Source organism: Podarcis filfolensis (assembly GCF_964270895.1).
Source record: "Podarcis filfolensis genome assembly, chromosome: 8".
Taxonomy (NCBI): domain Eukaryota; kingdom Metazoa; phylum Chordata; class Lepidosauria; order Squamata; family Lacertidae; genus Podarcis; species Podarcis filfolensis.
The window spans coordinates 64,448,317-64,465,312 of record NC_139611.1 but is presented as its reverse complement, the minus strand read 5'-3'; the positions used below and the strand labels follow the sequence as shown (position 1 = coordinate 64,465,312).

The 16,996-nt window shown below is 43.1% G+C and overlaps 1 protein-coding gene across 2 annotated transcripts in view; it reads right to left on the bottom strand.

The window, feature by feature from the left end:
- The window catches only part of ARID1A (AT-rich interaction domain 1A), a 114,496-nt gene that overhangs the window by 7,470 nt on the left and 90,030 nt on the right, over nucleotides 1-16,996 (bottom strand). For both annotated transcript variants that reach the window (XM_083626705.1, XM_083626704.1), the window contains 10 exons: nucleotides 16,417-16,735; nucleotides 14,663-14,808; nucleotides 14,460-14,569; nucleotides 8,894-9,103; nucleotides 8,240-8,444; nucleotides 2,197-2,329; nucleotides 1,902-2,071; nucleotides 1,611-1,752; nucleotides 732-857; nucleotides 530-626 (listed from right to left, as the gene is read on the bottom strand). In XM_083626705.1, coding sequence (XP_083482831.1) covers nucleotides 530-626; nucleotides 732-857; nucleotides 1,611-1,752; nucleotides 1,902-2,071; nucleotides 2,197-2,329; nucleotides 8,240-8,444; nucleotides 8,894-9,103; nucleotides 14,460-14,569; nucleotides 14,663-14,808; nucleotides 16,417-16,735 — 1,658 coding nt within the window. The remainder of the gene's footprint in view (nucleotides 1-529; nucleotides 627-731; nucleotides 858-1,610; nucleotides 1,753-1,901; nucleotides 2,072-2,196; nucleotides 2,330-8,239; nucleotides 8,445-8,893; nucleotides 9,104-14,459; nucleotides 14,570-14,662; nucleotides 14,809-16,416; nucleotides 16,736-16,996) is intronic.

The window sequence follows — 16,996 nt, the reverse complement described above, 5'->3', positions numbered from 1 at the left end:
AGTTATATTATGTCTAATTTGAGAAAAACTTTCATGTCATCAATGCAAAGAAGTGTTTCTCTTTTCCAGGCTTCTTCAACCTCGGCCCTCCAGATGTTTTTGGCCTACAACTCCCATGATCCCTAGCTAGCAGGACCAGTGGTCAGGGATGGTGGGAATTGTAGTCCCAAAACATCTGGAGGGCCGGGGTTGAGGAAGCCTGCATCTTTTTGATCTTTCATATTTGTCAGAGCTGAAAATCTCTGTTCCCAACAATGTGTTGCAGAGCCAATAATCTTGAATAGAGGCATGGATACGGTTTCTGATTGTAAATCCCCCCCCCAAATATTTTGATACAATACTACACTGAAATATTCAAATGTTTATTTTATTGTTCTTGAATCTTCCCGCCGCACTTGCCATCCTCTCATGCCACTCCTTTTGAGAACCACTGAACTAAACCATTACTATGCTTCCCTTCTGTGACTGCTCATAGGTCGCAACCACCACAATCTTTATCAGTTGAATTGCAAAACCTCAGGGAGCTCACCTGCTGTTGTGGCTGATACAGGGTGGTTTGTTGGCTAGGAAAGGGGCTGCTGGAGGATGTACCTTGAGTGGGAAATTGATTGCCATAGGAATCATGTCTGCAGAAAAGATGAAAGTATTAGTTTTCTTCCCAGATGCACAGAACACCATGGAATTCTATTGTGACTGTATTGCTGACACAATCGAGGCATACTGGAACCTACCGCTGCTGTGGCTGCTGAGGATATCGGCTTGGGGAGTACATCCCTGAATCAGGAGTGGAAGGCATGATGTTGGGCTGGGGTGTTCCGGTTCCTAAATTGGTTTCAGGTCCCATTCCAGCTTCAGTCCTGAAGGAAAACACAGCACACCCTCACACTATAAGCAATTCTAGCCCTCATCTACAAAGAAAGAATCTAACACAGGGGTGGGGAGCCTGTAGCCCTCCAGATGTTGTTGGACTCCAAACTCCCGTTATCCCCAGTCAGCATGGCCAGGGATGGTGAGAGTTGTAGTCCAATATCTGGAGGGCTACTGTTTCCCCATACTTGACCTAACAGCACAATCACCACTGCAAATAAATATAATGCATGTTACAGAACCAGGGCTCTCTTTGCCTTCTGTAGTTCTGTACAATCTTGCACATTTTGTATAGAATTTTAAATTTCTCATTCCTTGTAGAATTTCTAGTCCTCATTGTCTGACAAGGTGGGGTGGTGCTCATGCAAGGCTCCATAGTTCAGGAAACAAGTCCAGCCATCACCTCATCTGTCACATCTTCTAATCCTGTTCCACTAACACCACAATCCTTCAAAGCCTGCCTTGCCCATATCCAGCCCTCCTGCCACTTACATACTCCTGAAAAACATATTCACCTGTAAACCCAAACCTGAGACACATAAATTCTGTGAAAACTGATATTTCTGGGAGAAAAATGCTGTGTTCATTTAGCAAATATTTGCATAACTGTGATTTGCTTGGTATAGCAGCATAGGGTCTGTATCTGTTTTCATTTCTGAGAACTGCCTTGTTCTAGGGGAAAGGTGGGATGGATGGATAAATCAATCCATAATAGAATCATTGCATCCAGGGTGAATACTCACCTCACTCTCTCATAAGGGCTATAAGGATAATGCTGCCTCTGCCCCATGGCCATATTAGTCATCCCTGGACCTGTAGCACGATTATAAGGATCACCCATACCACTGTTGGGGCCCTGCCCTGAGGACATAAAGGGATCACTTCCTGAAAGTGGAGAAAGGAAACCATCAATCTTCAGCAGGAAGACATGAAGCTATATTGGACATAAAATTAAAGCTATTTTGTTCCAAAGCTCCTTTCATGGGATTAGAGAGTTTAATGGCTCTGTGCTATAGTATGAAAGATAACATCACCTTTTCTCATACTGCCATATGGATCCTTTGTTTCATAGGACATGCGACCCATCATGTCAGAAGTATTCATGCTGGGCTGGTACCCTGGGTTTGGAGTCATGGAGTTCCTCTTCTGGAAAGTAGGGTCACTGCCATCGGGAAAGGTGTCCTGAAGGCCTACTGAGTTACTCCTGAGCCAACAAAAGGAGGAACTGTTTTAACATGGAAGTCAATCAATGCAATCTATTAGAAAACCACGGCCAGGCACAGCAGCCTTTAGGCATTTGTTAGTAGCAGGAAGTTGACTGCGGAATACCTGATGCCTTGCAAAGGGGGCATTTGACTGTGTGGCGTAGATGCAGGAGTTGGGGGCTTCAAGTCTCCTCCTTCCGCCATGGAGCTACTGGTGGACTGAGGTGTCTGAGGGCCCTGCATGGAGCCTGAACCAGCTGCAAGTAGAGAAGAGAGGCATCAGCTCCATGGTAAATAGAAGCTATTAAGAAAAACCTTGAAGGATTTTATAGCAATGCAAACTCTCAAAGGTAGTATTTCTTGAACGGGGAAGTGCAACTTCCTGAAACCCTAGGATACATTGAGAGTCAATGGTCGTCATTTTTATAACAGAACTTGCTCTTTCCTACACACCATAATGCCTGTGACTATTAACCCAAATTTGCTAGGCTTAACTGAAAAGTGCTGTGAACTAGACCACAAAACAAAGTCTCCTAGGAGAAACAATGTTCTGAACTGCATCTTTAGGCAGGGAGGCAATTCCGCATCAGTATGGTCCAGTTTTGCACATGACCAAGAAAGGCATGTTGATGGCAGATTAAACACCTAACTTCTAGTTCAAGCGCCTCAAGTAAAAGGTTCTAAAAGCACAGCACAGGGCATCTCCATTGGAGCCTTCCCAGGAAGTCCAAGACAAATTATTCTATAGAAGGCTAAGGAAAAGGGATCAAGCAGCTACTCTGGACCATTCGACACAAGACCACTGGAAACTGTCTGAAAATCCAGGTATACAATATCAAAAAGCCAGCTGTGCAGTTTATTGAGTTCTGCTGTTCCAGGCCAACCACAGCCTCTAATGGTGCCATCTCTCAGATTTATACACTCCTAGCAGCTAGCGAAAGCCAAACTCTTAATTAAGGTTTCCATTAGTTACCATTTTCGGCACTGATATCCCTTGCCTCAGCCTTGCAAGTTGATGAGTCATTTCAGCTATTCATTAAAATCCTCTAGAGGTCAGCTACAGGTCATGTTTGTTTACGCCCCACCTTCCTGGCACCCTCTCCCTCTGCTCCGCTGCTCCCTCCCAGTCTGGGGACATCTCCTGAGAAGGAAGGGCAGAGGCAAGCCCAGCAGGGAGCTTCATTCATAACCCCTCCCCTCACACCCTCTCCCCATTCATTAGCCTTTCAGCTCCATTCCGTTCCCCTGGGAATCCAACAAGCAAAGTCGCTGCTGCATTCTAATACACTGACATCAGCAGGAAGAGGTTTCGAGACATTCCCTGTGTCGCTGCCATTTGTTGTTCGTCCCCACCCCCTGCTGTCCCTCCCAACTCACAAATTTACAAACTGCTGGAGGGATGCCAATTCCATACACTGTGAATTCAAGCCTAACTGGCTGCACTTCCCAGGGCACATGTTGCCAGCCATTCATTCATAACCAGGAGCCAAAAAAAGCTGAAAGGGATTGGGGAAGGGAGGGGGAATCGTGGAGGGGAGAGAGAGAGCAAGCTTATGCTGTAGCAGTCCAGGAGGCAGCATCTAACACACAAAACACTACTTGTGCAGCACTGTAAGGAGTTTAGCACCACAAATGCTTTAAGGAGAGTGGCAAAGCAAATCAGGACCTAGCACCACAAACCCACACACAATAAATAGGGGAGTTTTGCTGGCTGAAGAACCCTGGCATCTTCCACAAGCGAGCTGTTTCCTGTAACTGCAAGTTTACCCCTTCAGATATACCCCTAAGTGCACAGATCAGCCCCATCCAACCACAGGAACATGGCTTTTTCTAGCCACAAACAAAAGCTTTTCAACAGAAGCCAACAGAAACCAAAGCAACACAGGACATTTAGTCAAAAGAGGCCTGCAGGTAAATCAGCCAAGAGCCAGTTTTTGCAGCTGTACACCTCTTAAAGGGGTAATAAGTTCTAGAGAGCTAGCTAAGGTAGCCTCTCACAGCAACTACAAGGAATACTGCGGCACTTTGGAGGTTAACAGCATTATTGCAACGTAAGTGTTCAATGGTTTCCTGTCCCACTACGGTTGTTGGTCAACACAGCAAAAATGAGCTGGTTGTGTTATCAACAATTACCATATTTTTCACTCTATAACACGCACCCGACCATAACACGCACGTAGTTTTTAGAGGAGGAAAACAAGAAAAAAAATATTCTAAACGAAACAGTGGATGTATGATTTTTGTGGTTCATGCTGTGGCCACAGACATGTGATCTGATAGTGAGTTTGGAGTAGCCCAATGCAAAAATCCTGAGGATCCATGTGGATCCATGCTTTGTAACCACGTTTTTGCACCACTGCGGCCCCAGGCAACAGTGGGTGCATGATTATTTTGGTGCAAGCTGTAGCCATGGACATGCTATATGATCTGATGGTGAATTTGGGGTGACCCAGTGCAAAAATCCTGAGGATCCATGTGGATCCGTGCTTTGTAACCACATTTTAAGTGGGGAGGGAAGGAAAAGCACTCAAGGGACAAGGAGCACGCGTGGGGTGTGTGAAGAAGGATGCTGCTAATAATGCAGAAGAGGGGTTTAAGGGGAGAAGAAACACGCGTGGGGTGGGTGGAGAAGGATGCTGCTAATAATGCAGAAGAGGGGTTTAAGGGGAGAAGAAGCACGTGTGGGGTGGGTGGAGAAGGATGCTGCTAATAATGCAGAAGAGGGGTTTAAGAGGAGAAGAAGCACGCGTGGGGTGGGTGGAGAAGGATGCTGCTAATAATGCAGAAGAGGGGTTTAAGGGGAGAAGAAGCACGCGTGGGGTGGGTGGAGAAGGATGCTGCTAATAATGAAGAAGAGGGGTATAAGAGGAGAAGGCTCCTCTCCTCTCCCACTTTGCTCCTTTAAACCAAGCAGGCTCTGCTTTTCTCCCTCCTCCCCGCTCATCTCCAGCTTAGCGAGCTGAAAAACTTTGCTGCTATGTAGCGAGCTGAGTGGGGAGGAGACAGGGACAGAGAGCCTGCTTGCTTTAAAGGAACCAACCAGACAGGAGCCACTTACACTCGTGTAAGCGGCTCCTCTCCTCTCCCGCTTTGCTCCTTTAAAGAAGCAGGCTCTCTGTCCCTCTCTCCTCCCCACTCAGCGGCTCTTCTCCCGCTTTGCCACGGAGGAGGGAAGGAAGGGGAACCATGGATCCTCTGCTCACGACTGCAGCAGATCCCCCCCGCCGCCACCTGTAGGCATTTCCTCCATAACACGCAACAGACATTTCCCCTTACTTTCTAGGAGGAAAAAAGTGAGTGTTATGGTGCAAAAAATACGGTAATGTACTTGTGAGTTTTTAAATTCATACACAACCTCACCCTTCAAACAAACTTTCCTGGAGAGGCTTTACAATAAAAATGTAATAAGAAGATGTATACAGTAAATGCAGCAAATGAAACCTGCAACAATTGTTTTTGAGGTGGTGGGTTAGGGATTATGGGTTTTATCCAACTGCATTCTAGAGCAGACTTATTGTAATGAATGGACCTTAGTTTGTAATGTGCATTAATTTCAATTGGTCCACCCTGAACAGGACTAGGACTGGATATAACCCTATGAAACCGTAATGTTGACAGACAAAATGACACCTGTATCCCTGATGCCTCCATCACATAATTTGCCACAGGGGCATCCCCTCACTCATGTGGTGAGGGATAGTGTGTCACTTGGATACTCCAAGCAACATGTCACCATATCTTCTCACAACAACAAAAATTACTGTCCAGGAGGTTCACGTTCAAATGATGCTGTTGCTATGCATCCCCTTCACTAAATTTACTCAGAATAAGCAGCCACAGTATTTGAATATGAAAAGGATTCACACTGCAGAGAGCAGAAGACTGGAAGCATATCCATTTGCTCAAGAGAAGCGGCACAAAGCAGCAGGAAAAGGGTAGGTACAGATCCTATGGTGTCTATCTCAAATTCCCACCATGTCCTCTTCCAGCAATGGATTTCAGACTGGGTCACCAGTAGGGAGCAAGAGCACATCACTACTCTCAGTGATATTTTTACTGAATCCCAGCTAGTGCATTCAGCAACCGAACAGTATTGGACTGCTCAAATATACAGAATGATTCCAAATGAGGGACTATTGTTTTGTGGAATAGTACGTCTTCATTGTACAGCAGGGGGGTGAGGAACATGATCTGGTCAGAGTTCTAGATCCTGAGTTCTGCCACCTCTGGCTGCACTACTTTGACAGGCATGCCATCACCATGATATTAGGTGATCCATTTTTCCTTTGCAAGGAGGCTTGGACTCAAGCTGCACAGCAAATGCAGATCCCAGTCAATCCAATTGGGGCTTGAAGTCAATGCCAACCAGCTGATTGTGACTTTAAGCCTCACTTTTAGAAGGGACCGGCTCTGCTTGGGAACTCCCATGTCGAAACAATCCCAGCAGAGCTTGTATTTGCCATCCAATTTAAAATACGATGAATACAAGCCCCATTTGCCAAGGAACAAGAAGGAGCTCATTCAAAGGCTCCTGGTTGTTCCTCTGTAGTATTTATCTACCTCACACATGACATATACGATGCCAGGTTTGGAGCGAGTGGATGTGGCTTGAGGGAAACAGTCTCACAGGTCAAATTAAGACGCTTGTAGGCACTAATTAGATTTGAGGACCAAAGGTCCCAGGATCAACCTGTGACATCTTTAGTCAAAGGGATCATGTAGCAGGTAATGGGAAAGTTCTCATCTGACATCCTGGAAAGCCACTGCCAGCCAGAGATGACAACACTGGATTTGATGGACAAATCACCTGATCTTATGTAACACAACTCCTAATACATTTTTGGTTGGCTGCTGGATGTCACTCCTATTTGATACGTCAGCCCCCAAAACCTCTGACATGTCAACTGTTCTCCATCATGCTGCTGTGAAGAAAGTTACTTCAGAATGTAGCTATAGGCATACAGTGCGGCCTTGTCACAATTCTTTAATATGCCCCCCCAATCGATTTCCACAACCATGATAGTAACACAGGCTGTGCTTGCAAGTCATGTTGAACCATGGTTTACTGAGCAGGAAGGAGCCATTGTAAGCCTTGGGCTCACATTCCCACCTTCTCTCCCCCACATATGGCCAGGAGTATAATAGATGGTCAAAGTTCTGAGAAATTTTCATGAAACAAGGATTGGTCAGCATAAGTAAAAAATGAAAGCAAAAGAACTTCAATCATAGCAGTGTTGCCTTAAGAAAAAGCAGTGCTTACCTTCACAGTGAAGGGGTGGGGAAGAAAGAAAAACTTTTTTTTTACAGTGCCCAATTTGTAGTGGATATTAGTCTTTTTTAAAAAAAATCAAGTATGTGGATTAGAGCTCTTCAAACATTAAGACAGCTATTATGTTGAAGAACATTAATACAGCAGTAGCAGTGTATTTAAGCCAATTGTTAGTCTTGGTTCCCATTTTTCTCGTACTAGTCCCACCCTTCACTGCAACAATCCCAGGCTGCTAGAAAAGTCATAGCTATGTGGTTTGCAGAGATACAATAAGTACCACAGGACTACTAACAGAAAAAAGACATTTAGCACACATCATATTTGGCCCATTCAGTTGAACAGCATGTTGTAATTGTACAGGCAGCTGTGTAAGGACACAACATTATACGTAAGAAGTGAATGATATGTTGAAACCAGGTTGAAACCATGAACCCATGAGAAATCTGCAATGTATCAGTACTAAATCTATCATTCCAGCCTTATAAAGCATACTTTTGGGTTCTAAAAAACAAGGTGTCAAATTTGAGATATACAGCAAGACGTTTTCAAGTCTTAAGCGAACAACAGAAAGAAAAGTCAACTGTCTCTACATCAGTGTATAATCCCAGCATGCCATCCTTTATCTGAAAGAGCTACCCTGCCTGGAGAAGGCAAAAGCCACCTCCAGTTCTTAACGATGCTCTAACACCTTTACAAATGCAGAAAGGCTGCCTAGATAAATCATATTTGTAAATATGCCTTTAAAAAATATATAACTGCCACAGTTCCACATTCTGGTAGAATAAGGACCCTGTTGAGCAACTGTGATATATTTATACAGGGTGTGGCCTACTAGACCCTGATCTAGACATTACAAGACAGGATGAATTCAACACTTCAGAAGTCAAAGTTGACTCACCTGGGGATGGAGGCTGTATTTTGGGTTGCGACTTCTTTGAATCAGTTGCAAAGATGTCTGGGGGAGGATCTTCTCCTCGCTCAATCTTACACTCAAAGGCATAGAGACACTGGATGTACTGCTTCTTCAGAGAGCTAGCTGCACTGCTGGAGGTACCCACATTCAAATTGGTTGCTAACTCACGCCATTTCTTGTTTTTGTTAACCTGCACAAAGCCAGAAGAGCCAACTTTTAAATCCAAGTCACATCTCCTTTCTAAAGCATGCCACAGGCAAAGCGATACTCTTCTCAAGTAGTGTTTAGGAAAGTAAGGAAACTCAAATACAAATCACCAGTTTCCTTCCTCATAACAAAGGATTAAAAAAAAGCAATAAGCTATTTATTGTCCATCTTAGGGAAGCAAATATAAAAACACAAGTTCAAGAGGGGAGGGAGCACTAACAGTATTATTACTACCCCAAACTGATTACTACATCAGTGAATAAAAAAACTGAAGCAACCTATCAAGAATTTTGCTTATCAGGGCAGGGAATTTATGAATTAGATGTGGCCTTGTGCATTCCTCCAGGGTTAATAAGATATATAAACGTATGTTGTGTGTAAGACAGACCTGAGAAAGGGAATCTTAACAGATACAAGATTAAGTTAACTCACTTGAGTCAGCCCTCCAATCTCCTTCACAGAGACATAGAGCCGATACAGGTCTAGGGGTTTCCGGCCCACAGCTGGAAGATTGGTCATGCCCATTGCTTTCTCTTCAGTGAAAGCCAAATAGCGATCTACCCACATCTTTCTTTCTGGCTCACCACCCAGCTCATATAGTTTAGTAATCTTTTCATTTGTAGTAGTAGAGGAGCTGGATTTCTAGAGAAAAAAGAGAGGAAGAAGCAGAGTAAAGAATCACACATTAATTTAAAAGCAATCTGAGAAAAGGTAGGTCTTCAGATATCATCACATAACGCAGGGAGAAAAGCAATGACACCATTCTGATGTAGGCGCACCCACCCTACTTCAGTCTAAGTGCATTGTGGAAATCTAGGTTAACATCAGCTGTACAATAATTACAAACTGGTCCTTTACTGCAAAGATGACACTGACATTGCAGTTTAGTAACATCCAGGTTTCATTACTGCAGTGCATTATATGTACAGCTGTCTCTCTGAAAACTTCACAACTATTTCAGAATATGATAGCCAGGTCATTAACTAGTCATGAATCTAGCCAGTGTGGTGTAGTGGTTAAGAGTGGTAGTCTCATAATCTGGTGAACCTGGTTCGCATCCCCGCTCCTCCACATGAAGTTCCTGGGTGACCTTGGGCTAGTCACACTTCTCTGAAGTCTCTCAGCCTCACTCACCTCACAGAGTGTTTGTTTTGGGGGAGAAGGGGAAAGGAGAGATTGTTAGCTGTTTTGAGACTCCTTAGGGTAGTGATAAAGCGGGATATCAAATCCAAACTCTTCTTCTTCTTCTTTTATCTTTTGGAATCAACACATCACATCCATATTCATATACCTTTGTGGTCTTCAAGTTTGTTTCTGAGTACAATTCAAAGGGCGGGTCTTAATTTATAAAGCCCTACATCATCTGGCACCATGGTACCCTAAGGGCTGCCTGCTCTTATATGAACCTGCTCAGCAGCTGAGCCATCAATGAACTTTCTTGGATGTTCTCATCTCCAGAGGTTATGCAGGTTGCTACTAGACAGTGGACCATGCCCAAATGATGCAACTCCACCTGAGGAATATATGTCTAGCCTCTTTTTAAGTCTTTTAGACTTGAAATGAAATCTGTCCTGCTCATCTATGCATTTGTTGATTAATGACTCTGAATTCATATTAATTAGCTTTCTGTTTCCATTATTGTTGTTTTATTGTAGTCTCATTGTTTAATTTGAATTAATCTCGATTTTCTGCTTTATTTGATGGCTACTAAAAGTGCCTTGAATTTTCTTTTTATAATGCTATTTATTGATGTGCTGATACTGTCTTTGCTGCTTTGTTTACCAATACAGGATTTTGGTTAATTTGTTCGTTTGGTTATTTTTGTCAGCCACTTTGCATGGGGAGGGGGCAGGTTGCAGAAAGGCAGTACAGGAAAAATTAAATAAATAAAATTGCATGTATGCTAAATACAAACTAAAACACTGTAAAAACAAGTCTTGGAAACAAATGTAAAAGAAGACTAGAAACTATGTTCAAGCAGTACAACTTACGAAATAAAGCTGATTACAGAAGTATGGTGCATCTAAAGATGGCTGAGATCCTATGAAAGTTTAATTTCAGTACAAATGTGCCAGAAAAATGAAGCATAATCATCTAGATTCAAGTCTTGCTGGTTACAGTGATTATGCAACAAGTGAATAGCCAATAAAATAAAAAGCCAATATAATGGGCACAGGCAGAATTTCAGACATTATCTTTATGGGTGTTGAAAGAGAAAGATAATATTTACAAACAAAACGTCACAGGAGTTTTGGGAAAGCTGCAGCCTCATTGAATCCTTACAGAGAAGAAGCCTGGACTCACCAGTGACTTTTCCTTTCATAAACCACAGAGAGGGGTATGCCAAATAGTAAAACTTTCTCAGAATTGTAAGGCATGGCCCTATTTAAGTTGTCCCTCACCCAGCTCCCAGAAGAATCAAGATGCTATGAAGAGCACTCTTCAGTAAACACATATTGTATGTTTCTGAAATGCAGGCTGCTGAATTGTAAGTTTACATACAACAAGGAGAAGGGCCAGCACCTATGGACTGGTGCAGACAAGCACATTCACTGGTATGTCCAACTTCTCTCACAAACATCAGATCTTCTGGCAGTAAAGGAACTAGTTAACATTTCTGGTCTCTCACTGCAAAAAGGCTTGGTAATGAAGAACACCAACCTGGTGTTAAAAGACCAGTTAAAGCAAGTTCAGCAACACTGTGTGAGAATCTCAAAATATTCTGTGTTTGAGCAAAGAAGCAATAATGGAAACAAGTCAATGAAGAGAAACTAGCACCACAACCATTCAGTAAAGAGACAACCAAGGAACTAAGAGATCTGTAGTAGAAGCAGGAGGTTATAGAGATGGTAGAACTTTGTTAAAAAGCATGAAATGTGGATGCAGGTCAGCCCAGTATTATCTGAATGTAGTTGTACACAGGCCAGGAGGAAAACCTCTTGACAATGACAAACTGGCCTGGGGAAGAAGTAAGGATTTAGGCAGAAAGAAAAGCTCCACTGTTGTTAAGAGTCAGTAAGAGATGTAGGAAACATCAGGGGTGAAAAACGAAACACCCACATCCAGATGTCTCCTAATTCTGTTAGCCAACTTCTCTTTGGAGGAGCAAACTACATGCACTATGTCACAGCAATAGTGTGAGACACAGTGCTTGCACAGCTTTGAGTTTTAAAATAGAAAGAAGGGGGTGTTAGTATAACTTTCAAGCAACTGATCAATGATAGTATGCAGATTTTTCCAAGTCTGGAAGCACATGACCTGTTGCCATGCACTTTGAGATGTAAGGATGAATAACTCTTTGCACTCCCACCATCTATCAGGCTAGTGGCCACCATCCAAGCAGCTGTTTTGCTGGTGGCCCTCAAGCTCTGGAATCTGTTACCAATGAACTGTTAAAATCTCTCTCTTCAGGCAAGCCTTTTATTATTAAGATGTTACTTTAATACTAGCTGTCCATTTTTTAATCTGTCACTGTTACAACACTGTATCATTATTACTGTCATTTTATCAATAACATTTATTTTTCTGGAAGGGTAACCTGCTTTCACAACTATTGTTGAAAATGAATATACAAATCAGATAAATAATCGCAAGTCTTGGATCAGTATTAGTTAAAGTGAAAGGCATTTCACCAAACAAAGGCAATGAAAGAAGACTTTACGACAAACTAAAGTTAGACAACTAGTGGTCAAAGTTGCTTCCTTTGTCAGGGTCAGAATCCTCAAGATAACTTTGCTGTCTATGCAAGTTCCCAGCCAAAGAAGTTGGTAATCAGTTTTGATAATGTTCCTTTTGGGCTCCTAAGATGTCTCAAGTCGAAACCAAATGGCATTCTAGCCACTACCTAGACAGATTGTTCTTCTCTTACTTTTCTCTCACTGCAGGAAGATTGTACTGCAGAAGAAAAGGCAACAGCTGCCTCAGGAAAAACACTCCCAGGGAATTATTTCATTTAAGAGACAGGGAAGGTTCATTTGATCCAACATATGAGAGGATCACTCTCCCCAGTGAATTTTAGACTAGTTGAATAAACATTGGGGGGGGGTTTAATGGGACTAGGCAATGGCCCAATTGTCTGAGCATTAAGAAAATGTAAGCAAAATTTCTTTGTGAAATGTACACTGAATTTTTGCATTAGTCCCTTTCCTTATGGCTCCAACCTCAAGCACTTGGAACTGCAGTCTTTAAAGCAGAAAGCTGTGGGAGGTACCAGGTAATCAAAGTCTAAGAGCAGTTTGAGTTTAAAGGAACCAGACTTATTTGCCACAGAGTTGAAAACAGACCCTATCTAGCTAAGTAAAGATCAATGAAGCTAACTTGCTTAGCTATGTCAGTATTTTGCTACGAGGAAGTCTGAAGGGCACAAGGAAGACTCTCTGAAGCAGTAACTATGAGGCTCCTTGTTTAATACTACAACAGCACCACAGTAGTTGTTAGATCTGGACTGAGAAAAAGAACAAAGCTTTATTAAACTGCTCTACTATTCCTTTACTATTCCTCTACTTTGTTGCAATTAAAAATAACAAAGGTATGGGGAGAATCCTGCAAGGCTTTTTGGCACCAGGATGACAACCTCCTGGCCACTGCCCTATTTGATACAATTGACAAATTGAGTTAAGATCCCATATTCAGAGTTATTAACCTTACAAGTAGGTTGCTACTGTAGAACATTGAAGAAGCTAATTCTCTAAGAACCAAATGTCTGGCAGAAGAAAAATATAAAATCACTGCATTTCCCTTATCATCAAAACTAACATTTGAGGGTTAGAATAATCCTTGAGGGAAATATATCTCTATTCCAGATTGGTGAAAGTTGAGGTGCCAATGTAACATGTAATATGAATGAGACATCCTGCATAGAATGTCCAAGGCCACATCTACTTGGGCTGGCGCAGATGTAAAATCAGAATATGAGCAGGCCACAGATACAATGTGCTTCCTATCCCCTTATCTACTCTGGAGCCAACTCTCTCTTTCTTCCTTAACCACAGTTAAAGTGTTCTGGTGACACAAACAGTAACTACAGTTTCCACTTAATAAGGATTTCAAACCCTGTTTGCAACAGCTCTTTTTGAATCCCACCCTCTATGATACATCATCAGAAGAAGAACTATACACTAATTCAGGTTGGCACTGAGGGACATATTGGAAATTTTGCCATTTTTAAAAAAAACAAAAATAAATAAAAGTTAGAAATCAGGTCCTAAAGACACAAAAGATGCATGAAGCTTGGGGGTCCGAGCATCCACAAATACTTTAAAAAAAAAATTCTCGCACAGCATTTTGTCATTTAGATCTGAAATATGATTAGTTGCTTCTGCTATTATAATAAACACTGCTACAAAGCTCTCATGGGAGAAGACTGTTGACTCCCATAACCAGAAATACATTTCTGTGCATCTTTGAAAGCTGATCCCACATAACCTGGCATGTGGTTGGCCATTCCACACACTGGAAATATAGACTAAATGCATAAGATGCTCTACTCTTAATTCCACAGAGAATGTCCGCTAGCGCAACAGAATGCAAGCAAAGGATAGAATAAAGTGCTTTGGAGTGAAAAGCTTTGTATAGCTCTAGAGCTCTTCATGCCTTAGGGCCATGATTTATTGGAGGTAAACCCCAGGCAAGAGGTACAATACACATTACTTAATAAAGGAGAATATTACGCAGGCATGGTCTAAGTGTGTTCCAGGCACAATCCAACAAGCTTCAAAGAACCCCATAAATGCTTACGTGTTCTCTGAATTTGCACAAACAAGTGCCTCATTTGGCAATCATATGAAGTTGGTAGTGCAGCTCTCTACAAGGAAATGATGTTGTTCAGCAACAATATGGGTGGTAAAACAAGAAAAGTCTCATACTTTCAACATAACCAAATCACGTAAGATAGAGTCAAATGCACACTAATAAAATCCAGGCTCACATTTCTTTAAAAACCAGTGCTGACAAACTACCTCCCAATCTCTGCAGCAGCTACAGAAAACTTTTTTTTTACCTTCGACTTGGATTCAGTTTTGGGGGTTCCATCTGCCTTATTGTTCATTTTGGGAGCTGGTGTTAGTTTAACATCCCCGAGTCCCATCATCTCAGGACTTGCAGCCATCCCTAGAGAGTCAAACACCAACATGAAAATGTTTTTCAGCTTGCCATTCAAAAACACAAAGAACTTGGGCAGAAAGACTGGGTACAGCATCTTACCTGCAGAATTGTTGGCCATATTCCCACCCATTGGATATGGTGGGCCCTGGGGATTGAGCATGCCAGCCATGCTATTTATTCCTTGGCCATAGGGAGGCCCAGTTCCCATCATTCCTCCTTGGTTAATATGGGGGTAACCAGATGGCCTAAAAACAACACAACTATATTAGAAATAGTCAACTGTGTACATTACCAATGAGCACTTGGCTAATAATATTTTTCCTGATTAAATTCCCTACACAAACAGGTAGACTAAAGAGATTATCTTTCTCCTTAGTGTATCTCTGACTTGCTGTGTGGGTGAAAAAGTGAGACTCAGATCTGGGCTATTGAGGCAAGTTCGGCTCTTCTAAGGTTTTGAGGTTTGAGTTCCTTTAGCATCAAGATACAGGTGGCAACCATTTTGTGTTGGGGTTCCATTCCTGGCCCCCATGTGCATTAGTGGAATGCATTAAAGTGCACCCCACCCCATTCCATCCTCATTTTGCCTTCTTCCAGGTTGAAAAGTACCCACCCATTGGCGACCACGTGTCAACTGGACACGCCTAAAATTGGCACAGCCCTCTTCCCCAAGCTTCTCAATACTGTGTAAATTGCTCACTGAGTATACATGTTCCAGACGCAACTGAAGCAGAGGCCTTCCCAATACAAGACGAAAGAAACCCACCCCACTTATTTTATTGTCTCTTCCAGGTAACGTTGGACAGTAGAAAAATGAATTCCATTATAATCCAACAGAAGACACTACCCACCCCATCTGCCTTCCCTAACCGCCACTGGTTGTCAGTTTGTTTCCAGACCCAAATTAAGGTCTGATGTTGGTACCACATTGGCCCGAATATAAGCCACACTTTCCCAAAAAAAATTATGACCGTGAAAAGTTGAAGTGTGGCTTATATTCGCAACCTTACAAAAATGATCCAGTGTGCAGCTAGAAGCACAGCAAAGTGGTGCCCACTCCGCACGCAGTCCCAAGGCTAGGAAGGGAGAGAGCAGGGAAGGGGAAAGGCCGCCGGCAACACAGCGTGGCTCCCCCACCCCCGCCCAGAATGCAGCCAGGAGCACGAGGCAAACAGTGCCAGGAGCATGGCAAAGCAGTGCCCGCCCCACGCATAGTCCCCCGTCCTCTCCCCCAAGGCCGGGAAGGGAGAAAGCAAGGAAGGAAGTGGCTTTAGGAGGGTACTGTCTTTTTTTCTCCCCCCCCCCCTTGACTTGTGGCTTATATTTGGGCCAATATGGTATTTAACCATGACTTAGGCCCCAAATGCATCCCTCCCACAAACCCTCTCTGGTGTTAAGATCAGCAGGAGGGGGGCCCTTGGTAGTTCTGTGCCCTCAGAAGCCTGGAGGAAGGTATCCCGTGAGGGAGGCTCATCTGTGGCAGCCCCTAAATTGTGGAATTTCCTCCCCACAAAGATGTATCTGGCATCTTCATTATGCAGTTTCTGCTGTAAGATGAAGATATACCTCTTTACTCTGGCCTGCGACACTTGATATTATATATACAGATACAGATGTTTAGTTCCACCCTATTCTTGTGACTGTACTTTGTTTTGGAGTGTTTTGGTAATAATTCAGTGCCAGTATCTGAGACTGCCTTTGCCTTTTCTGTATTGTAAATAGGGTGACTAACAGTATTTTACTCTGTCTGGATTTAGGGAAGTCTATTCTGACTTACTTAAAGAGGTATTGTTTTAAAGAGCTGAAATTCTAGGAAATTCTGTTTCAGAGGTAAGGGGTCCCCCATGGCTTACCTATTCTGGATTGAGTTGACGGCAGCAGCATGCATAGCAGCAGCAGCAGCAGCTTCTTGTGCTTTCCTGCCACCTGGTGGAGGACACATCCCAGTCCCTACTTGGGGAGGCATGTTTGCCATGTTGGGTCCATAGGGCCTATTCCCCATGGCAGCATGGCTCAATCCTCTCCCTGGAGGAAGCCCAGGATAGGGTGGTACACCGGTTTGACCATGGATCTGACTCCCTGCTCCCATTGGGTTCATGGTTCCTCCCATTCCTGGGCTTGGGTAATTTGCATTGGGCATAGCATTGTAGTTTGGCTGCCTGGGATATCCACCTACAGAGAAAAGGGGAGCATGATCAGTAAGACTAAAGAATATCCTGGCAATTCTTGCATTTGCATCTTGAGCCTGCATATTACAAAGCAAGCTAAAAGATGGGAGAATGTTGGCTTCACAAAATAGTGTCCTAATGTTAATCTATTCCACATCAGTTCTTTCTTTCTTTCTTTCTTTCTTTCTTTCTTTCTTTCTTTCTTTCTTTCTCTCTCTCTCTCTCTCTCTCTCTCTCTCTCACACACACACACACACACACTCTC